The sequence below is a fragment of the Lontra canadensis genome, unplaced genomic scaffold (assembly GCF_010015895.1).
Source record: "Lontra canadensis isolate GAN:19392208 unplaced genomic scaffold, GSC_riverotter_1.0 scaffold53, whole genome shotgun sequence".
NCBI classification, from domain to species: Eukaryota; Metazoa; Chordata; class Mammalia; order Carnivora; family Mustelidae; genus Lontra; species Lontra canadensis.
This window is the reverse complement of record NW_022631047.1, coordinates 257,659-284,049: the sequence shown is the minus strand read 5'-3', so window position 1 is coordinate 284,049 and position 26,391 is coordinate 257,659. Positions and strand designations below refer to the sequence as shown.

Here is a 26,391-nt window from a genome sequence, read left to right as displayed (position 1 = left end):
AGCTATCACACTTAGTGTTACTAACATCCTCAAAAACTTTTTTAGTTTTGAAATAGTATCTCCAGATTTTGGGTGTCTCTTATATAAGTGGATAGAAGGCAACATGCTTTTCAATTTCCTGGCAAAAATCAGTTAGCTTGTGCTGTGACTGGCTCTCATTTGTCCTGTAAAATACTCACTTTTTCCAGAGATGAGGGCAGGATTATCTCTCACTGTATGCCCAGTTACTACAACTAAACCCCAAGGTTTACTGTCACCTTCACCGGACTCCAGTGACAATGATTTTTTTTGAAGAACTTTGATCTTCCCAGGAACTAAAGGGGCACACAATAATAACTACAAAGGATAATTTTAATGAAGTGGAAAGATACTCTCAAGCCTGCTTAACTTCCTCAATCTGTTATTCCTCACTCCAGTGGCTCCTAGAGCTTTACATGGTACCGTGCTCTTTCTTGGACCCTCTAGGTGGTAACCCTTGTTCCAAAATGTTTTTCATTTATTCCATTCATTAATGCTGTTTTTAAGAGACAAGGTTTAAGAAAATAGTTTTCATCTTTAAGAGAGTTTTATATTTTAGGGGCACATGGGTGGCTCACAGGGTTAAGCCTCTGCCTTTGGCTCAGGTCATGATCTTGGGGTCCTGGGATTGAGTGATGCATTGGGCTCTCTGCTTTCCCTGTCTTTCCCCTGTCTCTGCCTGCCTCTCTGCTTACTTGTGATGTCTCTCTCTGTCAAATAAATAAATAAAATCTTTAAAAAATATTAAAAAAACAAGAGTTTTATATTTTAAAAATGATCTAGGATGACAAACTTTGTCAATATTATGTAAGTTGTCGTATCAGTGATTTTAATGTAATATACGTCTTCTCTTTAAAGAGAAAATGAGTGTGTGGCAGAGATAACTTCTCACTGCACATAACTCTACATTATTTTTATGTAAACTATAAAAAGCAGCATCAAAAAATACATCTCAGAAAGATCTGTGTCTTTATATAATAAATATTATTTACATCTGATTTTGGTAAATCATGTTACATTTGCTTTTCAGAGAAAAATTAACATGTAAATTTACCAAAGACAGAAAAAGATGAAAGTAAAGATAAAAAGTAAAATGAAGTGACCCCTATACTTACCCTATACTTATACTTAACCTTCCAAGGGTTAATTTTACCTTCAGTTAATTATTTAACAATGAGCCCTAAAAGCTAATTTGATGAAGAGGATCTATTAGAAAAAGTTTGTGTGGGATTTACTAGGTTCTCGGTTTATTACTCTACTTACCCTGCCTAATGCTCTGGGAGAGCCTAGAACTCCTTGTATTTTTCATCTTCAACACACTGAGATTTTCAGACCAAGAATTTTGGTCCTTTTTTTGCCCAGGAAGTATTTTGTAGCTCTCTCTTGGTTGAAAGTAAAATATAGTTAAACCATTTCCCCCTCTTGTTTTGAAGTCACCATTATGACTTCTCTGGAAAGGATAAGAGGCTTTTACACTATTAAGATTTATATGATAAATTTCAAACTAAATAATAAACAACTAAGTCCTTGGTGACCCAGTTGCAAACATCACTAATTAGCCTTTATAATGAATCTGGGCAAAAATCCTAAAATGCAGCAGTGGGGTCAGTGTCCTTAGAGACACAAAGATAAACAATAACAACAGACACAGGTCAAGAGGCAACAGTAAAAAACCAGATGGTCAAGAAGTAGTCTGCGTTTCCTGCCTTCCTTTCCTAAAATGTATGGAAGCTGAAAGATCACAACTCTATTCCAGTAATCATTTTTTCTCAATCATTAAAAAGGATAAAACAGGAAAACATTAGAAAACTCAAAGCAATTAATTCTTTTTAATATTTTAAGGAAACATATGAACACATATGAGTATTTATAAAAATAAAAATACTTTTTCATCTTTGCCTTTCAGCACTTCCTAAGGTGGGTCTATATAGATTCACATATAGTTTTTAAAAATTCATGCAAAGATATCTTTTCTTTCCATAATAAACTTAATTGTGCATATTATCATATATAGTTTTCACATCAAGCTACTATATTTACACAATAAACACCTGGTTTGGGCATTCACTACTGCTTTTCATTTTCATATTATTTCCTTGGATTAATCCTGAGCACTTAGAAAAAAACTATAGTTTATGCTGTAGTAATTTCTTGAGATCTGGGTTGTAACAGTAACTTTTCTTTCATCTTACAATAATATGTAACATATCAAAATGTGTGCAGTATAATTGTGTAGAGGGAAATTTTTATTTAAATATAAAATTTAGAAAATTTAATATATTGAAAACCAGTGACCTAAACATTCACTTTAAGAGACTATAAGAAGAACAAGCTAAAACAAAATAGTTAGAAGGAAGAATAATAAGAGTAAAAATCAGTTCTATAGAGAATAAATATAATATAAAAAAACAATTGCAATTAAAAAATAAGTTTTTAAGAAAGTTAAACTTGTAGGTATAGTCAAGAAGAAGCAAAAGAATAAAAATGGGAAATTATCCAAATGAAAAACAGGAATATCAATACAGATGCAACAGATATTAAAAGAATAATAAAGTATGTCATAAAGAACATTAAGCCAATAAAATAGCTTACCTAAAATAGCATATTAATTTATGTTAAAAGCACAACTAAAAGAATTAGAAAGAAAAAGAAAATATAAAGATATGTCAATGTAAGTCAAAATCATTGACTCCATAATTAATAATCTCACAAAAAAAATTCAGGGCCAAATGGCTTCACTAGTAAATTAGTCCAAATATTTAAAGAAAAAAAATTATACTAATTTTATATAAACCAACCCAGAGAAGAGTAAAAGGAAGAATAATTCTCAACTTGGTTATGAGGGCAGAATACTTTCATGCCAAAATTGGAAACAATTTTGCAAGAAGTTAAATTACAGGTTGATTTCTGTCATAATAATCATAAAAATCCTTGAATATGAATTATCAAGTTAAACAGAGTGTTAGAAAATGATATGTGTAACCATAAAGTGAGGTTTATTACAGAAATTCTAGGTTGGCTTAACCATTGAAAATCAATAAATACAATCCACCGCATTAGTAGAATGAAGGAAAAAATATGATAATCTCAGTAATGTAGAAAAAAGCATTTTATAAACCATAATTCCCACTCATTATTAAACATTCTCAGCAAACTAGGAATAGAAATTAAGTTTGTTAGTCTGATAAAGGGAATCTAGAAAATATGTTACTATTTTTTAGTGAAATATAATTGACATACAATATACTTTTTTTTCAGGTGTAAATTACAGTGACTCAATATTTTTACACATAAAAAATGATCCTCGTGATAAGTCTAGCTACCATCAGGCACTTTACAAAATCATTACAGTATTCTTGGCTATATTGCCTGTGTTGTACATTACATCTTCATGATTCATTTTATCACTGGAAATTTGTACCTTTTAATTTCCTTCACCTCTTTCACCTGCCACCCAGCCCCTAGCTCCTCTGGAAACCATTTCTTCTATCTATGAGTCTGTTTCTATTTTGTATTTTAAAGATTTATTTATTTATTTTAGAGAGAGAGAGCACTGGGGGCAGGGACAGAAAGAGAGAGAGAGAGAGTCTCAAGCAGATTCTGTGCTAAGCACAGAGCATAATGTGGGGCTTGGTCTCACAATCCTGCAATCATGACCTGAGCCAAATCCAAAAGTCATTCAACTGACTGTGCCACCCAGGCACCCTTGTTTTGTGTTTTTGTTCATTTGTTTTCTAGATTCCACATATAAGTGAAGTCATATGGTATTTGTCCTTCTCTTATTTCATGTAGTGTAATACCCTCCAGGTTCATTCATGTTGTCACAAATGGCGAGATTTCATTCTTTTTTATGGCTGGGTAATAGTCCATTACAGATTATTTATATAATACATATAATTATGTAAATATATTTTATTAAGTTCTATAAAATACATATTAACATGTATATATAATATGTATTATAAATAATACATCATTTTATACATTATATATATCCTACCTTCTTTATCCATTCATCTATCAATGAACACATAAGTTATTTCCATATCTTTGTTATTATAAATAATGCCACAGTGAACATAGGGGTGCAGTAATATGTCTCTTCAAATTGGTGTTTTTATTTTCTTCAGATAAATACTCAGATGTGGAATTGTTTAATCATTTGGTAGTTCTATTTTTAATTTTTTGAGGAACCTGCATGCTGTTTTCTAAAGTAGATGGACCAATTTACATTTCCACCAACAGTAGACAAGAGTTCCCTTTTCTCTATAGCCTCACAAATATTTGTTACTTTTTGTCTTTTTGATGATAGCCAATTTGACTGGTATGAGGTAGTATATCATTGTGATTTGGTTTGCATTTCCCTGATGATTGGTGAAGTTGAACATGTGCCTGTTGGCCTTCTGTATATCTTTGGGAAAATGTCCATTCAAGTTCTCTGTCCATTTTCTGACTGGGTTGTGTATTCTTTTTCATATTAACTTGTGTAACTTTTTTACATATTTTGGATATCAACCTCTTATCAGATGTATGATTTGCAAGTATCTTCTCCTATTCAGTAGTTTGCCTTTTTGTTTTGTTGATGGTTTACTTCACTGTGCAGAAGCTTTTCAGTTTGATGTAATCCCATTTGTTTATTTTAACTTTTATTGCCCTTGAGGAGAGTGGTCCCCCCCAAACTGCTGAGACCAATGTAAGAGAGCTTATTTCCTTTGTATTCTTCTAGGAATTTTATGATTTTAGGTCTTACATTGAAGTCTTAAATAATTTTTACATTTATTTTTGTATATGGTGTAAGATAGTGGTCCAATTTTTTTTTTTTGCACATAGCTGTCCAGTTTTCCCAACACAATTAATGAAGAAATTGTCTTTTCCCCAAGGTATATTCTTGCCTCCTTAGTCATAGGTTGATTAACCATTTGTTTGGGTTTATTTCTGGGCTTTCTATTGTATTCCATTGATCTTTTTACCTGTTTTCACTCCAGTACCACCACTCTATTTTGATGACTATAACTTTGTAATATAATTTGAAATCAAGGCATGTGATACCTAATCTATAGATTGCTTTGGGTAGTATGAACATTTTAACAATATCATTTTTTCCAATCCATGAGCATCGAATATCTTTCCATTTATTTGTATCTTCAATTTACCTCATCAGTGTTTTATAATTTTCAGAGTACAGACTTTCAACTCCTTGGTTAAATTTATTCCTAAGTATATTATTCTGAATGCTGAAATCTTTTCTGTTTAGTTGAGGAATATAACAGGATGTCCACTCCTACCATTTCTATTTATTATTTTACCAGGGGGACCTAGACAGAGCAATAAAGAAAAAAATAAATATAGTAGCCTGTAATTATTTGCATATTATTTTATTGTGTGCTGACATATTTAAAATACACCACATGTAAATCACTAGAATTAATCACTAAATTTAAGAATTAGTAATTACTAAATTTGGGAAGATTGCTAGATAAAAGTCAATATTAAAGAACAATAGTACCTCTAAAGCTAGCAACAAACAATTAGAAAATAAAAATTAAAAAATTCCATGTAAAATAGCAATGTATTATCAAAGGCTGAGGAATGAATCTATCAAATACCAGAAATATGTCTATCGATATTGTGCAAGGCTTCTATACAGTTAAAATGAAAATATTTTTGAAAGTAATCAAAGACACAAATGAGACTGTTTTAGTGGATTAGAGTTCTTAATGTTATAATGACATTAATTTCCCCCAAATTGGCCTGTTGGTTCAATGCGATCTTAAAATCACTGAAGATAATTTTTTACTTGTAGAAGTTGCCAAGGTTTTTAAAGTTTTATGAAAAAAAAAGGACTGATAAGAACAAAGTAAACTTGAGGAAGTAGAAGACAGTTATTTGGATTACACTACTTGATATGAAAACTTATTATAAAGCTACTATAAATAGAATAGTATAGTGTTGGTTCAGAGATAAGCATACCAATGGAATTAAATGATGAAACCTCAAAAAGATTCACTCACATATCAACTGATGATGACAAAATTGCTGCTGATTTCAAGGAGAAAAGTGAATCTTTTCAAGAAATAATTCTGTTATTTTGATATTCACATGGAAAAAAAGACCATAGTTATCTATCTCAAACCATAGAAAAAGTCAAGTTTACATGGGCCATTAACCTTTGTAAGAACTGTGTTCTTACAAAGTTCTTACTGTTTGTAAGAACTGTGAGTGAAACTTATAGAATAGAACATAGTTATCTACCTTCATGATGTTTAGTTAACAAAGATTTCTGAAACAACAAATCCCCCAAAACAAAACAAAAAACAAAGAACCCTCTATCAACAACAGAAATGAAAGGATGGATTGGACTTCATTAAAGTTAAGATCTTTTGTTTTACAAATTTAACATAAACAACATGAACAGATAAGACATAGATAAGAGATAACGTCAGTATTTGCCACTGACAAAGGACTGACATATAGAAAATTAATAAAACTCCTAAAAAATTCAAACAGAAAGAAATCTAATAGAAAGGACAAATTATTTGAATAAGCACTTCACAAAATAAGATGTCTGATATCTGAAAAACATATAACAGGGTATTCAACATCATCAGTCATAATATGGCTAAAGTTAATAGGTCTGACAAAGTTTCATGTTGGCAAGAATATGAAGCAATTATAATCCATATATATTGCTGACAGGAAGATAAATCAGTACACTATTTTTGAGTGTTGTTTGAAAATGTCAACTAAGCTAAACATATGGCTAAGAGATAGCCTATCAATTCACTTTTAGTTCTATATTCTACAGATATGAGTGTTTATGTCTGCCAAAAAACATGTACAAAAATGTTCTTTGACCTTTATTTATAATAGTCACATATAGGAAACAACCTAAATATTTATTAATAGGAGATGGCTAAATTAATTGTGCTATATTTCTATAATTGACTAGAACTTATAAATTGCTAACACAACAACTTGGACCACTCTATGGACACGATGTCAAACAAATGAAACTAGACCCTGAAGGGTACATTCTGTGTATTTTTATTCATTTGATGGTCATGATTATACAAAACTGAGCTTTGGCATTGTACATTCTGTGTATTCCTATTCATTTGATGCTCGTGATTATACAAAACTGAGCTTTGGCATTGTAAGTCAGTGGAGCAGATGCATTTGGGAGGATATTGACATTGAGTGGTATGAAAGAGATGTCTGGGGTGCTGAAAATGTGCTGTATCTGGATCTGTGTGATGGTTACATGAGTATCATTGCTTTTGAAAACTCATCAAGCTGTACACAGTGAATTATGTGCTATATTACATATTATCATCAATGTTCAAAAATTTATATTTTTAGAGAGTCATACTGAAATGTATATGAAATAATGTATGTATCTGTTTCAAGTAATCAAGTAGGGGTTGGAAGGAATAGACCTGTTTGTAGATGAAACAAGTTGGCTATAAATTGATTCTTGTTGATGTGATTGAGACAGTACTGTGCATTATGAAATTTTCTCTATATAAGTTGAAAAGAAATGAAGTGTTTAACATACAGCTTGGTGTAGAATAAGCACTCAAAAATAATTTGTTGTTGATATTAAGATTTTTTAAAAGATATTTTTAATATTTTAGACATTTTAAGGAATTTAGGAGACTAGTTGTAATTATTCTTGGGCTGAAAAAGCCTTAGAACAAGACCTGTTGTCTTAGAACAAGACCTGGAGGACTATAACTTCTCAGTCTGGGCCCTCAGGTAAGCTATTATTAGTGGGCCTGAGCAGTAGGGGCTTTTATCCTATAATGCAGGCCTCCTCCAACAACTTGTCTCAAGACAAGTGAGGGTTATTATTGCAATCTAAATTCCCAGAAACTGATAATTTCTAATAACTTAGTCATTAAGTCCACTCATCTCTGGAAACACCCAGTTTATCAGATCAGGGGCTCTGGACAAGGAGGATATAATTCTTAGTATTGTCTCCTTGGGAGTGAGGGCATCTACTAGACCAATGAAGGAAATGGGAGAAGGTTGGGCAAAGGTGAAAAAATGATGTGGAAAAAATGATTCCACCACAGTCAGAGCTTTTGTATGAACTGAAGTTAATGCTGTACAACAATTGGTACAGTGAGTTGCCAAAAAGCTCTGCCTGCATTAGAAGGAGCTTCCCAGGATTCCTGAACTCATTGCACTCAGCCATCCTTCCTGCCTACTCAATGCCAAGGAGTATTGCTCTTAAAAAACCACATTGCTTACATATTCAGATTCCTATTTTTTATCTTAATTTATATATTTAAAAGTTCAACACTTTTTAAAGTAAAATTAGAGTTATGTTATGCTAGTGATCACTACATTTATATTTTCTTTCTAAAGTTCTTTTCATTCTTAACCCACAGATTAATTTCATTTGTACATTATTAATCTTACATTAAAAAGATGTACTGCATTTTATGGGTTAAGTCTCTGTGAGCATTTTTTAATATTAGGGTTAATATTTTTAAATGTTACTTATACTGATTTCATTCCATGTAGGTTTTGCTTGAGAAGTCTTATGAAGACATCTTTTTTGCTAGAAGTGTTTCTTTGAAGTTTTCTTTAGTCAAATACAGAATTTTGGGTCTAATAAACAGAACCTATATTCCGAGTCCACTACTAACCTGCACTGCTTAAATATCTGAAGCATTCCAATAGAAAGGTGATGTAAGCCACATATTTAATTCAGACATTTCTATAGCCATATTATAAATTAATCTCCCTGATATGAAGAAGTGGAGATGCAATGTGGGGGGTTAGGGGGGTAGGAGAAGAATAAGTGAAGCAAGATGGGATCAGGAGGGAGACAAACCCTGTGACTCTTAATCTCACAAAAAAAACTGAGGGTTGCTGGGGGAGGGGGGTTGGGAGAGGGGGATGGGGGTATGGACATTGGAGAGGGTATGTGCTATGGTGAGTGATGTGAAGTGTGTAAACCTGGTGATTCACAGACCTGTATCCCTGGGGATAAACATATATTGTATGTTTATAAAAAAATAAAAAATAAATAAAAAAATTAAAAAATAAATCAGTTTAAATGGTATATTTTATGTAATCAAATATATCAAATATTATTTCACAATCAAGGTCCCTGAAATGTCATTATAATTTTGTTTTACTTCCTTGTTTTTCGAGGTGTCAATGAATGGGTCCAGGAAGTAGTTCTGAACATAGGAAGGAGGGAGCCCCGTCATGCCCTTATTAACAGCCACTGTTTTCATGGCTGACTGTGTACTATAGATGAAAGTACTGCTTCTATAGGTTTCCTTTGAGTTGTAGTCATTTCTGCACCTAATTAAGATACATTTCATGTTTTTCCTTATTTTCTATTTTTTACCTGTTTCTCAATAACCAATGCATATAGTTATAAGGGTGAGGAAACAAATACAGATACAGATATATAACCACTGTCTTTAGAAATTTACTTGTCCTCTGAAAAACAATCTGAGGGTTATGAAGGGGCGGGGAGTGGGAGGTTGGGGGAGCCTGGTGGTGGGTATTATGGAGGGCACGTATTGCATGGAGCACTGGGTGTGGTGCATAAACAATGAATTCTGTTACACTGAAAAGAAATTAAATAAAAAAATGAAAAACAAAAACAAAACAAAACAAACAAATAAATAAATAAATAAATTTACTTGTCTTTTAACAAGAATTGTTAGCACTTTTACTTCAAATTAACCTGCTATTCAGTGATTTTTTGAGTATTCAAAATTGTAAGAATTTACATTTTATAATTCAGCTTAGGCATTAAGAGGCAAACATTTGTCATAGCTTCCTTTTTATCACTTAAAGATATTTTTGTTGTTTATAATTGTGAAAGGTGGAATAAAATGGAGTCATTGGTGTCAAGGGGTTTTAAAATGCATCTGGGAGGCCATTAAGGAGGTGGGCTATATGCTTGTCCTCATCAGGTAAAACCATGAACTTCTGAACCGGGCCTAATCCCAAATACCTCAAGGACTCTGCAAGAATATTTACAACTTGCTGCAGTAATGGACATTTGCTTAGTGATGGCCTTAACAACCAGTTATGTTTAGCCAAGATTAGTTTTCTGCTGCTAACACCAATCGAAGTTTTTGTAGACAACTTACATAAGCATTCCCTTTTTGTCTTTAAAACCCCTGGTTTTTGCTTCCTAGTAGGACATTGCTGCGCAACTCTGGTACCTGAATTCTTTGATCCCAAATACACACTTTTGCTTGACTATTGCTTCCTGACAATTGTAGGTTGACAGTGATGTTCATATTTTATTTAATGCACTAGTCACATATCCCTTCTAAAGTGTAAGGCATTTAAGGGCAAGAAACCTGTAGGTTTTCTATTCTATCTCCAGTGCCTGAAATGGTCCCTGGCATCAAAAAATGCTCTTAAAAGCTAGAACTGGAGAAGGCAATAGACACAATTACTCTATCCAAAATATACAATTAACTCATTGGTTCTGCTTATTTTGTCTCATTTTGTTTGCAGTTTTGTAAAGGCTTGTTAAGATGTGAAACTTTCTTTTGTTTCCTAGAAATGTATCACATTTTCTTTTTCAGAGAGCTTTGCTTGGGTGGCTCGGTTGGGGGTCTGCCTTGGGCTCAGGTCATGATAGTCCTGGGATCAAGCCCCTAGTCAGGCTCACTGCTCAGCAGGGAGTCTGCTTCTCCTTCTCTTCTTCCTCTACTCCTCCCCTGACTTGTGCACTCTCTCTCTCTTAAAAAAATAAATAAAAATTTTTTTAAAGAAAGCTTTCTGAAATAGACTCTTAGCTAGAAAGGAATGACATAAAAATCTAAAGATATATACTTAGGAACTAAAGATATTTTTATGAAAACGTGGTACCTACTTTAGCAAATACTATTACTTCTTTGAGAATAATGCAATTCTTTTGATTGAGTCTTTGACAGCTTGTTTTACTTGCTTGTTTCTCAAGGTATAGATGAAGGGGTTCAGCATAGGAGCAGTGGATGTAGTAAGGACTGCCACACCCTTATCAGTGGCCACTGATGTCTTTGCTGAAGGCTTAACATAGATGAAAAAACAGCTTCCATAGGTGATGGAGACTACAATCATGTGGGAAGAACATGTAGAAAATGCCTTTTTTCTTTGCTGGGGAGAAGAGAATCGTAGAATAGCCTTGATGGTGTATATGTAGGAAAGAAGTACACATATGAGGGTCATAATGAAGGTCAACACAGCACAGACTATGACCATCTGCTCTATAAGCCATGTTTCTGAGCATGATATTTTTAGGAGGGGGGATGCATCACAGAAAAAATGGTCAATAACATTAGAGTCACAGAATTCCAGATCTAGGCCCAGGCTAAGTGGTGGGAGAATGATCAAGAAGCCGTCTGTCCAGCACCCAAGGATGAGTCTTCTACAGACCCTCTTGTTCATGATCGTCACATAAGGCAGGGGTTTGCAGATGGCAACATATCGATCATAGGACATGGCCAGGAGAAAAAATTCTGTTACACCAAAAATATAATTAAAAAAAATCTGAAGGGCACAATTGTCATATGTGATTGCCTTGTCATCTGTTGATATATTGTACAAATATCTGGGAATACAAGCAGAGGTAAATGAGATCTCTAAGAAGTAGAAATTTTGTAGGACAAAGTACATGGCATTCTGAAGGTGAGAATCTATGAAGGTAAGGGAGATGATTGTCAGGTTCCCAGTTATACTCAACATATAAGTGAAAAATAGAAAGATGAAAATCATAATCTTCAGTTGTGGATCATTGGTCAGTCCCAACAGGATAAAAGTTGTTATTGTGTGGTTTCTCATCATTGACTTCTGACTTCAATCAATCTGCATTTAAAATTCAGGTATATTTGATATAGATGCAATGGTAATTAATGGGAAAAAAAACTAAGCAAATAATCACATGCATTTACAAAATTTTTGTTTACAAATATTATCAATACACTGGTATTCTAGGTTCTACAATTGGGTGTTTTTGGTAAATTCAGAAGATAGTTTAAAAAATCAGAAAAATCTTTATCACACTCCAAAATGTTATGGGTGCTTCCTTCTTATTACATTTTATTTGCAATTTATATATTTTTTACTTATACCTGGAATTTGATTTTCCCGACAGATAGATTTGACTGCTAATGTTTTGTGAGATCATTTTGTCCCTATTCACAGACTGAGTCCTAAAGCTGAATCTTAAACTTTCATTATCACCTTCATACGTTTCCCTGAAGTTTTGTTTTGGTAAGGAGCAAATCACAAATAGTTTGAGTCTCACTATATAGTCTCTACATATCCATTATTGAAGATGATGAGCTCTAGTATTATAATTTTATAAATATGTGTTTCCTTAAACAACCCCTTTCTCACTCACCCATTTCCCTGACTTTCATATTTTCTTTTTAAAATTACACTAATTTCCCACTGTGGTATGGAAGACAGGAAGTATCTTGGTGACAAATATATGTATAGAATGATAATATGTATGTGTTGGATGTAAGATATATAGGGATCTAAAAAATAATTACAATTTTTCTTAGTTTTCAAACTGTTTAGTTGAGGTTGAAACAAATTTCAAAATATTGTTCTTAATATCACTAACTACAAAAAATTTCAGATTGAGCTATTAAACACATTCTTCAAGCATGGCTTGCTTTAATTGTGACTCAGTTTTTATAATCTACAGAATGGAAATAATATTTTCCTTCATCAAAAAATTAAAGACTAATATATAAAGTACTTAGAATGTACATGGCTGATAAAGTGTTAAGTTTATTTTAACTACTTCAATTACCTTGTCCAGAATGATTTACCTTTTAGTTACCTTACATTCAATCATCAATATGCTATAGCCCTGTTTTGTTCTCAAGAACCTACTGAAATAATATGTGCCAGAATTTATCACTTTTGTTTTTTTGCTTTTAAAGTTTAGGAAATTTCTAAGTAGAATGTGTACCTTCAACCACCCAATATTCATAGCATTCTCTCATAACTTACCTTAATACCACATACATGTTTACCTGCCATTTTTTTGCTTTCTAATCTCTAGATACTTTTTTTTGCTGGTCTCTCATATGTTGACATAATTCTTAACACTTTTTTAAAAAAGATTTTATTAATTTATTTTGTCAGAGATAGAGAGAGAGCACAAGCAGAGGGAGTAGCAGGGAGAAGGAGAAGCAGGCTCCAGGGAGCCTGATGTGGTACTCGATTCCAGGACTCTGGGATCATGACCTGAGCCAAAGGCAGATGCTTAATGGACTGCATGACTCATGTGTCCCAGGTGTTAATACTTTTTTACTTCTTAAAACAATGCTCCCTTTGAGTGTTTTCTTGAACTCCTAATTTCTAAAAATGATTGCACTTCAGTTACATAAACAAATGCACTCCAGACATAAATGAATGTCCAAAATGAAACTCTTAATTTTCTGTACTCTTATCCTATTTCTCCCCCTGTTTTTTTTAATAATTTAACTTGTATATTTATTGAAGCTTTATTATATGCTAGATACTGAAACCTGCATTTTATTATCTATCATTTATCATTTATCATTTTATTATCTATCTGGAGTAATCTTCCCTCCACTGTGCTGTGTTTCCCCACCCAATCTCGGTTTCCAGTCTCCAGTTTTGCTGGGCATGCACATCCTCAGCCAGCCACTGGTTAATAGTTTTTAGTTCCCAGAATTTGAATTTGTGAGATGTATCACTTCATCATGGAATTCAAATTATGCAGCTCTTAGGTGACCTCTTATTTATTGTTGCTTAAACTAATCTCTGATAAGATTATACACTATCCAAGAATAAAGTGCTCTAAAAATGATGTTTAATACCCAGATTAGAACTGACATTGCTAAGTTTTTTAAAAAAATATTTATTTTAGAGAGACAGAGCATGTGTGTGAGGTGGGGGCGGGGCAGAGGGAAAGGAAGAGAGAGAGAGAATCCTAAGAAGACCCTGCACTCAGCACGGAGCCCAGCCTGATGCAGGGCTCCATCCCTGGATTCTGAGATGATGACCTGAGCCAAACCCAAGAGTTGGTTGCTTGACTGACTGAGCCACCATGGTGCCCTTCCATTGCTAAATTTTATACAATCAGTAAAGATTCACTTACTATAGGTGAATATGACCCAGTCTCATAACAAATGTAACTGAAATGACAGGATTCATAATACTTACACTCTGGCAGTTAATCATAGCTTCTTTCTATTAAGTTAACTACAATTATTCTTACAGCTACAACTTGAAGATGCGTATAATGTTGAAAACTAGCAACAAAACTTCTGGTCGCTACTGGCTGAGTCTGGCCACTCCTGCAGTAACAGCTCTCAGGAATATACATAATTTCCTTGCAGTTTTTATCTTCAGGTGATTGTATCAATTCCCGCACAATAGCTGTAGTGCCATCACAAGCCTAAGAAATAGGTTTTTTTGTTTTTGTTTTGTTTGTATTTTTAAAAACTTTCAGCCATTGAGAAGAAAAACAGGTTCAAGCGCACTCTGGAAGAGTGTATGTTATGAACTGTTCTGCTGAGAGAAGAGAATTTTCCAGTTTCCCAAGATTGATATTTATTTGCCATGTCTGCAGCAAAATTAATAAACAGAAGAGTCCTTGGTGACCCAGGTTCAAAAATCGCTAATGAGTCATCTGTGTAATCATCTTGTATCATTTGACCTTAGGGTAAAAAAACAAAAACAAAAATAAAAGTAAACTTAACACAGTAGCAGTGGGAACATGTCCTTTAGAGACAGGAAAAGCAACAGAGTCATTTAAGAGACTGGTAGGAGAACATTGACTCTTAAACTAGTCCAGTTTTTTTTTTTTTTTAAAATTCTTACGGTGTAAGGTAGTTAAAAGATGATAGATCTCCCTCTCTGCTTTTTCGAATAGTTATGGAATGAACAAATTACATGTTAAAACATTTGATTAGATATATAACAAAAGAAAAATCACTGTGAAATATTAGAGGTAATATTTTGGAGAATACCTTTCATTCTTTCCTTCCTGTAAACATATGCATGTTTGTCACATAGTAAGTACAAATGCATGAACATTAAATTAAAAATACCTCTGTATTGAGATATACAATTTGTCTCAGTTATTTTACCCTTAGAAGTGTGTGAATCTTATATCTTAATTATTATTGAGATGCATCATTTAAAATCTATTTAATTTTAGTACACTATATTAATATGACATCAGAATTTAAACCAAAATTTATCATTGTCATAAATGTATATTGCTTCCAAAGTTTCACCATTGTAAAATATCAGTGTATGGGTAATTATACTGTTTCCAATTACCTTAAATCATTTTAGCTTCTTTTTATATTTTTTATCATTATAAAAAATTTTATAATGATAAAAAAATTGTGATAATATTTTTTGTACACTGTCAGGTATTTGATATAATTGAACTTTCTTCATAATATTGATATATTTCTAACTGTATTTTTAATTAATCATTTTATTAATTCATTATTTTAAGTAATAATTAATATCTTCCTTTAAATTAAGTGTTTAAGAGTATCTTTGTGCATACACCTAAGTCATGAACATACATCTTCTTTTCCTTTAAGTAATTACTACTTTCATTCATTTATGGATTAACATGGGTGCAGGTTGGGTTACAGATTTTGTTACAGTAAAATTTACATACAATAAATGGACCATTTTTTAATATTTCAGTTGAGGAATTTTTATGAAAATATACCTCTCTAATTATTACTACCACTGAAAATACAATGAATATTTCCATTTCCCTACAAAGTTCCTTCATGTCTCTTCCTATTTAAAACCCTCTAATCCCAGCTAATGGCAATATGCTTTTCATCATTTTATATTAAATTTGATGCCATCAGGGAGATTCAAATTAAAACCACATTGAGATATCACCTTACACCAGTTAGAATGGCCAAAATTAGCAAGACAGGAAACAACATGTGTTGGAGGGGATGTGGAGAAAGGGGAACCCTCTTACATTGTTGGTGGAAACGCAAGTTGGTGCAGCCTCTTTGGAGAACAGTGTGGAGATTCCTCAAGAAATTAAAAATAGAACTTCTCTATGACCCTGCCATTGCACTACTGGGTATTTACCCCAAAGATACAGATGTAGTGAAAAGAAGGGCCATCTGTACCCCAATGTACCCCTGCTTCCTCCTCTCTTTCTGTCTACTTGTGACCTCTGTCAAATAAATAAAAATCTTTAAAAAAAAAATAAAGGAGGCACAAGTCAGGGCCTGGTTTGGTTCTTGTCTCAAGCCTTACCGTGGCCTCCCACATATATTTATCTTTTTTTTAAAAGATTTTATTTATTTATTTGACAGACAGAGATCACAAATAGGCAGAGAGGCAGGCAGAGAGAGAGAGAGAGGGGTGGGGGAAGCAGGCTCTCCACTGAGCAGAGAGCCCAATGCAGGGCTCAATCCCAGGACCCTGGGATCATGACCTGAGCTGAAGGCAGAGGCTTAACCCACTGAGCCACCCAGGCACCTCTATATTCATTTTTACTATTGCATATATCAGTAGTCAGTTTGTCTTACCAAGAAATACTCCACAACTTAAATATATCACAATTTGTTTATTCAATAATATATGGACATTTTGAATGTCTTTGGGCTTGGTTATTGTGAATAAAGTTGTTATGAACAATGATCTACAAATTTTGGTGTAGACAGGTGTTTCATTTCTCTCTTTTAAATACCTACGTCTCAATGGTCTGATCAAATGCAAGTTTATGTTCGACAGGCAGTTTCAAAGTGGTTGTAACATTTTAAAAAAAGATTTATTTGTTTGAGAGAGAGAGAGAGAGAGAGAGAGAGAGAGAGACAGAGGTGGGGGAGGGGCAAGGGGAGAGGGTGGGAGAGTCTTAAGCAGGCTCTGCACTGAGCACAGAGACTGATGCAGAGCTCAGTCACATGAACTTGAGATCAGGACCTGAGCCAAAACTGAGTCAGGTGCTTAACTTGCTGCTGCACCACCCAGGCACCCATCTTGTTAACATTTTTATTTAGTGTTTATGTTTCCTTCAGATAAATATGAAAATGTGGAATTGTTGAATTATATGATAGTTCTGTTTTTATTTTTTGAAGAACTTCCATACTGAGGAAACTTCCATAGTAGCTGCACTATAACATTCCTAACAGTGTATTAGGGTTCCCTTTTCTCCACATCCTCACCAACAGTTGTTATCTGTCTTTTTTGTTGTTGTTGTTGTTAAAGATTTTATTTATTTATTTCACAGAGAGAGAGAGAGAGATCACAAGTAGACAGAGAGGCAGGCAGAGAGAGAGAGGGGGGAAACAGGTTCCCTGCTGAGCAGAGAGCCGAATGTGGGGCTCGATCCCAGGACCCTGAGATCATGACCTGAGCCAAAGGCAGAGTCTTAACCCACTGAGCCACCCAGGCGTCCCTGTCTTTTTGATAATAGCAGTTCTACAAGTGTGAGTGATACCTCACTGTGGTTGTGATTAGCATTTCCTTCACAATTAATGATACTGAACACCTTTACCTGTTGGCCATCTGTGTGCCTTTTCTTGAAAGATATCTATTCACATCTTCTGCCTATTTTTTAAATTGGATTTTTCCCCTATAAAGTTATGTAAGGTCTTTATATATTTTGGTTATTAACTCCTTATTAGATACATGATTTGCATGTTTTCCCCCCATTCAGTAGATTGCCTTTTCATTTTGTTGACATTTTCCTTCGCAGTTCAGAAGCTTTTTAATTTGGTGTAGTCCCACTTACTTATTTCTGCTTTTTGTTGCTTCTGCTTTTGGTTTCAAATCCAAAAAAAAAAAAAAAAAAATCATTGCCACGACCAATGTCAGAGAGCTTACCCTCCTATATTTTCTTCTAGGAGTTATGATTTCCGGTCTTATGTTCAAGTCTTTAACCTATTTTGAATTTATTTTTGTGTATGGCATAAGATAGGGGACAAATTTCATTGTTTTGCGTGTGGCAATTCAGTTTTCCCAGCACAATTTTTGGAAGAGAATATTCTTTCTGCATTGTGTATTCTTGGCTCCTTTGTCATAAATTAGTTGACAATATTTGTGTGGGTTCATTTCTGGACTTTCTATTCTGTTCCATTAATCTCTGTGTCAACTTCTATGCCAATATCATACTGTGTTGATTTCTATGGCTTTATAATATAGTTTGAAAAAATCAGATAATGTGATGCCTTCAACTTTGTTCTTCTATATAAAGATTGATTTGAATACTCAGGGTCTTTTGTGGTTTCATATAAATTTTAGGATTGTTTGTTTTATTTTTGTGAAAAATGCCATTGGAATTTTTGTAAAGACTGTCCTGAGCATGGTATATCTCTTCATTTATTTGTGTTGTTATCAGTATTTTTCATTAATGTCTTACAGTTTTTGGTGTATAGATCTTGACTTTCTTGGTTAAACTTATTCTTAAATATTTTAGTCTTTTTGATGCTTTTGTAAATGATATTATTTTCTTAATTTCTTTTGCAGAGAGTTCACTATTAGTGTGTAGAAATGTAACTGATTTTGGTATAATGGTTTTGTAAACTACACATTTACTAAAATTCTTTGTTATTTCTTTTAAGATTTATTTATTTATTTTAGGAGGGGACAGAAGGAGAGAGAGAAAGAGCCTCAAGCAACTCTGTGCTGAGTGTGGAGCCCAATGTGGCACTCGATTGCATCACCCTGAGATCATGACCTGAGGTGAAATCAAGAGTCAGACACTTAACTGACTGAGCCACCCAGGTACCCCTAAATTTTTTATTATTTTTAACAATTTTTTTGCGGAGTCTTGAGAGTTTTCTACATATAATATGTATCCAAATAGAAATAGTTTTACTTCTTCTCTGATCTTGAAGCCAGTTATTTATTTTCTTTGACTAATTATCTGACTAGGACTTCCAATACTATGTTGGATAGGAAGGGTAAGAATGGGCATCTTTGTCTTATTCCTGATCTTAGAGTAAAGATTTCAGCTTTTCGCTACTGAGAACAGTGTTATCTGTAGACTTTTCATATACGGCCTCTATTCTATTGAGATGTTTCCTCTGCACCCAGTTTGCTGATACTTTTTATCATGAAAATGTGCTGAAATATGTCAACTGCTTTTTCTGCATCTATATGGAATTTTATCCTTCATTTTGTGGTGTATCACATTGATTGATTTGTGGATGTTGAACCATTCCTTAAATTCCTGGAATAAATTCCACTTGATCATTGTGTACTATCCTTTTAGTGTATTGTTGAATTTAGTTTGCTAATATTATGTTGAGGATTTTTATATCTATGTTTGTTAAGGACATTGGTCTACAATTTTCTTTACTTGTAGTGCCTTTGTCTGGCTTTGATATAAGAGAAATGCTGGTCTCATAAAATAAGTTTGAAAGTATTTTCTTCTCTTCTCTCTTTTTTTTTTTTTAAGATTCTATGAAGGATTGGTATTAATTCTTCTTTAAATGTTTGGTAGAATTCATGTAAAGCCATTTGGTGCTGGACTTTTCTTTGTCAGAAAGATTTGATCAATGATTCATTCTCTGTACTAGTAATTGATCTGATTTTGTATTTCTTCGTGATTTAGTCTTGGTAGGTTGTATGTTTCTAGGAATTTATCCTTTTTTCTAGGTTGTCTAATTTGTTGTCATATAATTTTTTATAGTATTGTCTGATATCATTTTGTAATTATGTGGTATCAGTTGTAAGGTCTTCTCTTTTATTTATAATTTTATTTACTTGTGTCTTCTTTTTTCTTGTTAAGTCTCACTAAAGTTTCTTTATTTTGTTTTTATTTAAAAAAACAGCTCTTAGTTTCATAGATATTTTCTTTGTGGTCTCTATTTATTTCCATTTTGATCTTTGTTATTTCCTTCCTTCTATTAGCTTTGGGCTTCATTTGTTCCCATTTTAGTCCCTTGAAATATAAAGTTAGGTTGTTTGTATGAGATCTTTTTTGTTAATATAGGTGTTTATCATTATAAATTTCACTCTTTGAACTCTTTTTGCTCTATCTCACATGTTTTGGTATGTTATATTTCCATTTTAGCTTCTCAAGTTATTTTTTGATTTATCTTTTGATTTCTTTCTTTGTTGGCCCATTGGCTGATCAGTAGATTTATTTAATCTCCACATATTTGTAAAGTTTTGAGTTTTCTTCTTGTAATTGACTTCTACTTTCATACCATTATGGTTGGAAAGGTTGCTTGACATAATTTCAATCTTCATAAATTTATTAAGACTTGTTTTGTGGTCTATCACATGATTGAATCTAAAGAATGTTTTATATGTGCTTGAAAAGAATGTATTTTGCTATTTTTTTCCAGTTTAAAATTCTGACACCAATTCTGATGTATATTGTTTTCCACATAAAGCAATTCTCCAACAGCAATTGGGCATCTTACACTTCAACTGAGTTCTGATACCATCTACCTGGAGATGTTGTCCAATACCACAGGTGCAGGGCTTAGTCCTACAAGACCGCTCTCCACCCACTTCGGAGGTCAATGGCAAGCCTAAATTGTCACCTGTAATTCTGACAGACCAGTTATAGATCTGAGGTTCATTGACCTTCTCCTTGGGTTGGATTACTTTGCTAGAGTGGATTACAGAGCTCAAAGAAACATTTTATTTACTAGTTCAGCAGTTTATTAATAAAAAAGTATAATTCAGGAATAGCCAGACAAAAGAGATGAATAGGGTGTGTTATATGGGGAAGAGCACAGAGCTTCATGCCCTCCTAAGTGTGCCACTCTCAAGGCACCTCTGCATGTTCACCAACTTGGAAGTTCTCTGAACCCATTCTTTTGTTTTTTTAATGGAAGCCTCATTACATAGGCATGATTGATCAACTCACGGGCTATTGGTGATTGAACTCAGTCTCCACCCCTCTCTGCTTCCCAGATGTGAGTTGGCCAGGACTGTAAGTTCTAACCTTTTGTACAAGGTTTCTTGCTCTGGCAGCCAGCCTCCATCCTTAGGTTACAAAATGGCTTCTCAAGTCACCTCATTAGTATAACAGAAGATACCTTTATTTTTTCCATCACTCAGGAAATCCCAGAGGTTTTAGAAGCTCTGTGTGTCTAACTGGATGAAGACCAAATAGATATTTCTTATTATAAATCACAATAGCACCCAGTTGATAGGTCCTTATTGTTCATGATAACAGTACTAGTCTTGTAATTATGATGAATGTGTTGTTTTCTGGGCTTATTCTTTTTTTTTCACAAAAATATTAGATATCCTGATGTTCTTTTCACTGGTGAAGCATGAATATGTCCTTTAGATGTTACAAAATGTGAAATCTCAAAGGAGTGATTCTTTCAATAACAATAGTTACTGTTGAATGATGGGTTGGTAATCAAGTGGAAGAATCTTAACTAGTATCAAGCTTTAGAATAAGGTACTCCCTTAAAATCATATTTGTGAAGACTTGTTTCCTTTTTTAACTGAAAAAAAATGTATATATGTATTCTTAAATATTTTATTGTGTTAAGAACACTTAACATGAATTCTAGCCTTTTAAGTTTTAAGTGTAAAATGTATTACTGTTAACTATAGGTGTTCTGAAAGATGAAATAAAATTGGGTCACTTATGTCAAGGAGTGCTTTTCTTTAAATTACATATAATGTATTATTTGCCCCATGGGTACAGTTTAAACTGCTACCACACCATATCTATTACTATCTCAGATCTATTTCGAAAGAATTTATACCAATGACCACAGTCTAGATTTTCAGGCATTTATCAATTTACATTAGGAAACACTGAGATATATTTGACAAATTAAATCCATGCACAAACAAGGTAAACTAAATGAAAAGCCAATAACAATATTTAATACCTATTATGTGGATATTAACAGCTTATTAAAAGCAAATTAGGAAACTCACAAATATAATTTCTTCCTCATTCTTTTTCTTTTTTTAACCTATTGTACTTTTTAATGCTTTATAGGAGCATATGATCAAAAGATTTTTTTGCAGCTCTTCAAATTCTATGTCTTTCTTAGCCTTTGCTGTTGCACTTTTTTTTTTTTAACATATAATGCATTATTTGCTTCAGGGTACAGGTCTGTGAATCATCAGGCTTACACATTTCATAGCACTCACCATAGCACATACCCTCCCCAATGTCCATCACCAAGCCACCCTATCCATCCTCCTAACCTCCCAGCAATTCTCAGTTTGTTTTGTGAGATTAAGAGTCTTATGGTTTGTCTTCCTCCTGATCCCCTCTTGTTAATTTTTTCCCCTCCTTACTCCCCATGACCCCCTCCACCCTACTTCCCAAATTCCTCATATCAGAGAGATAATATAATTGTCTTCCTCTGATTGACCTATTTCACTTAGCATAATACCCTCTAGTTCCAACCATGTCATTGCAAATGGCAAGATTTCATTTCTTTTGATGGCTGCATAGTATTCCATTGTATATATATACCACTTCTTCTTTATCCATTCATCTATTGATGGACATCTAGCTAATTTCCATGGTTTGGCTATTGCAGACATTGCTTCTATAAACATTTGGGTGCATGTGCCCCTTCAGATGGCTACATTTGTATCTTTAGGGTAAATACCCAGTAGTGTGATTGCTGGGTTGTAGGGTAGCTCTATTTTCAACTTTAAAAAAAATTTTTTATATATTTATTTGACAGCGATCATAAGTAGGCAGAGAGGCAGGCAGAGAGAGAGAGAGAGAGAGGGAGAAACAAGCTCCCCACTGAGCAGGGAGCCTGATGCAGGGCTCGATCCCAGGACCCCGAGATCATGACCTGAGCCAAAGGCAAAGGCTTAATCCACTGAGCCACTCAGGATTCCCATTTTCAACTTTTTGAGGAACGTCCATATTGTTTTCCAGAGTGGCTGCGCCAGCTTGCATTCCCACCAATAGTGTAGGAGGATTCCCCTTTCTTTGCATCCTTGCCAACATCTGTCATTTCCTGACTTGTTAATTTTGGCCATTCTGACTGGTGTGGGGTGCTATTTCACTGTGGTTTTGATTTGTATTTCCCTATGCTCAGTGATGTTGAGCACTTTTTCATGTGTCTGTTGACCATTTGGATGTCTTCTTTGTCAAAATGTTGGTTCATGTCTTATGTCTGTTTTTTTTTTTAAATTAAAGATTTTATTTATTTATTTGACAGAGAGAGACACAGCAAGAGCAAGAGGGAATAGAAGCAGGGGAATGGGAGAGTGAGAAGCAGGCCCACCACTGAGCAGGGAGCCTGATGCAGGGCTTGATTCCAGACCCTGGGATCATGACCTGAGCCAAAGGCAGATGCCCAAAAACTGAGCCACCCAGGTACCCCCTACCCATTTCTTGATTGGATTATTTGTTCTTTGGGTGTTGAGCTTGATAAGTTCTTTATAGATTTTGGATACTAGCCCTTTATCTGATATGTCGTTTGCAAATATCTTCTCCCATTCTGTCAGTTGTCTTTTGGTTTTGTTGACTGTTCCTTTGCTGTGCAAAAGCTTTCAATCCTGATGAAGTCCCAATAGTTCATTTTTGCCCTTGCTTCCCTTGCCTTTGGCGATGTTCCTAGGAAGAAGTTGCTGCAGCTGAGGTCAAAGAGGTTGCTGCCTGTGTTCTCAAAGATTTTGATGAAGTCCTGTCTTAGATTGAAGGCTTTCATCTATTTTTAGTCTATTTTTGTGTGTGGAGTAAGGACATCATCCAGTGTCATTCTTCTGCATGTGGCTGTCCAATTTTCCCAACACCATGTGTTGAAGAGACTGTCTTTTTTCCATTGGACATTCTTTCCTGCTTTGTTGAAGATTAGTTTACCATGGAGTTGAGAAACTATTTCTGGGCTCTCTATTCTGTTCCACTGATCTGTGTGTGTTTTTGGGTCAGTATCATAGTGTCTTGATGATGACAGCTTTGTAATAGAGCTTGAAATCTGGAATTGGGATGCCACCAACTTTTTTTTTTTTAATTTTCTCCTTCCATTTATTTATTTTTTTACTTTTAAAAAATTTCTTTACAGCATTTTTTAATTTCTTTTCAGCATTTTCAGTATTCATTGTTTTTGCACCATACCCAATGTGCCATGCAATCTGTGCCCTCTCTAATACCCACGACCTGGTGGTGTTTTTTATTTTTTTCAACATTACTCTGACTATTATGGGTCTTTTCTGGTTCCATATGAATTTTAGGACTATTTGTTCTCTTTCTTTGAAAAAAATTGATGGTGTTTTGATAGGGATTGCTTTAAATGTGTAGCTTGCTCTAGGTAGTATAGACATTTTCATATTTGTTCTTCCAATCCATGAGCATGGAATGTTTTTCCATTTCTTTATGTCTTTCTCCATTTCTTTCATGTGTATCTTATAGTTTTCTGAGTACAGATTCTTTGCCTCTTTGGTTAGGTGTATTCCTAGGTATCTTATGGTTTTGGGTGCAATTGTAAATGGGATCAACTCCTTAATTTCTCTTTCTTCTGTCTTGCTGTTGGTGTAGAGAAATGCAACTGATTTCTGTGCATTGATTTTATATCTTGACACTTTAATGAATTCTTGTATGTGTTCTAGCAGTTTTGGAGTGGAGTCTTTTGGGTTTTCCCAAGTATCATATATCTGTGATGTCCATCTGGTCCAGTGTGTCATTTAAAGCCTCTATTTCCTTGCTGATCTTTTGCTTAGATGATCTGTCCATTTCAATAAAGGGGGTGTTAAAGTCCCCTACTATTACTGTGTTATTGTTGATGTGTTTCTTTGATTTTGTTATTAGTTGGTTTATATAATTGGCTGCTCCCATGTTAGGGGCATAGATATTTAAAATTGTTAAATCTTCTTGTTGGATAAACTATTTAAGTATGATATAGTGTCTTTCCTCATCTCTTATTATAGTCTTTGGCTTAAAATATTACTTATTTGATATAAGGATTGCCCCTCTAGCTTTATTTTGTTGTCTATTAGCATGGTAAATTGTTTTCCACTCCCCCCCCCACTTTAAATCTTGAGGTGTCTTTGGGTTTAAAATGAGTTTCTTGTAGATAGCATATTGATGGGTCTTTTTTTTTTTTTTTTTTTTTTTTTTAAATCCATTCCATACCCTGTGTCTTTTGATTGGGGCATTTAGCTCATTTAAATTCAGGTAACTATTGAAAGATATGAATTTAGTGTCATTGTATTGCCTGTAATGTGACTGTTACTGTATATTGTCTCTGTTCCTTTCTGGTCTGTTAGTTTTACGCTCTCTTCTTGCTTAGAGGATTCCTTTCACTACTTCTTGTAGGGCTGGTTTGGTGTTTGCAAATTCTTTTAGTTTTTATTTGTCCTGGAAACTTTTTATCTCTCCTTCTATTTTCCATGATAGTCTAGCTGGATATAGTATTCTTGGCTGCATTTTTTTTCTCATTTAGTGCCCTGAATATATCATGCCAGTCCTTTCTGACCTGCCAGGTCTCTGTGGATAGGTCTGCTGCCAATCTCGTATTTCTACCATTGTCTGTTATAAACCTCTTGTCCCGAGCTGCTTTAGAATTTTCTTTGCCGCTGAGACTTGTTTTTTTTTTTTTTATAATTTTTTTAAGATTTTATTTATTTATTTGACAGAGAGAGATCACAAGTAGGCAGAGAGGCAGGCAGAGAGAGAGAGGGTGAAGCAGGCTCCCTGCCGAGCAGAGAGCCCGATGCGGGACTCGATCCCAGGACCCTGAGATCATGACCTGAGCCAAAGGCAGCGGCTTAACCCACTGAGCCACCCAGGCGCCCCGCCGCTGAGACTTGTAAGTTTTACTATTAGATGACAGGGTGTAGTCCTATTTTTAGTGATTTTGAGGGGGCTTCTCTGCACCTCCTCGGTTTTGATGCTTTTTCCCTTCACCAAATAGGGAAATTATCTGCTGTAATTTGCTACAATATACCTTTTCTTCTGGGATCCCAATTATTCTAATATTATTTCATCTTATGATATCACTTATCTCTTGAATTCTCCCCTCATGATCCAGTAGTTGTTTTTTATCTCTTTTTTTCAGCTTCATTATTATCCATTATTTGGTCTTCCATACCACTAATTTTCTCCTCTGTCTCATCTATCCTAGCAGTAAGAGCCTCCATTTTTGACTGCATCTCATTAATAGCTTTTTCGATTTCAACTTGGTTAGATTTTATTTTATTTTATTGTTTATTTCTCCAGAAAGGGATTCTCTAATATCTTTTATGCTTTTTTGAGCCTAGCTAGCACCTTGATAATCATTATTCTGAACTCTGGTTCTGACATATTACTAATGTTTGTATTGATAAGGTCCCTAGCCCTTGCTACTGCCTCTTGTTCTTTTTTTTGTAGTGAGTTTTCCCACCTTGTCATTTTATCCAGTTAAGAATAGATGAATGAGAGACAAAATAATAAAGGGTAGCAACAACCCCAGAAAAATATACACT

The 26,391-nt window shown here is 34.1% G+C and overlaps 1 protein-coding gene across 1 annotated transcript; it reads right to left on the bottom strand.

The window, feature by feature from the left end:
- Window positions 1–10,893: 10,893 nt before the first annotated feature.
- On the bottom strand, window positions 10,894–11,826 carry LOC116877592 (olfactory receptor 6C2-like). Its single transcript, XM_032874351.1, has one exon. It carries the CDS (start codon window positions 11,824–11,826, stop codon window positions 10,894–10,896), a length of 933 nt encoding a protein of 310 aa, XP_032730242.1.
- Window positions 11,827–26,391: the final 14,565 nt, after the last annotated feature.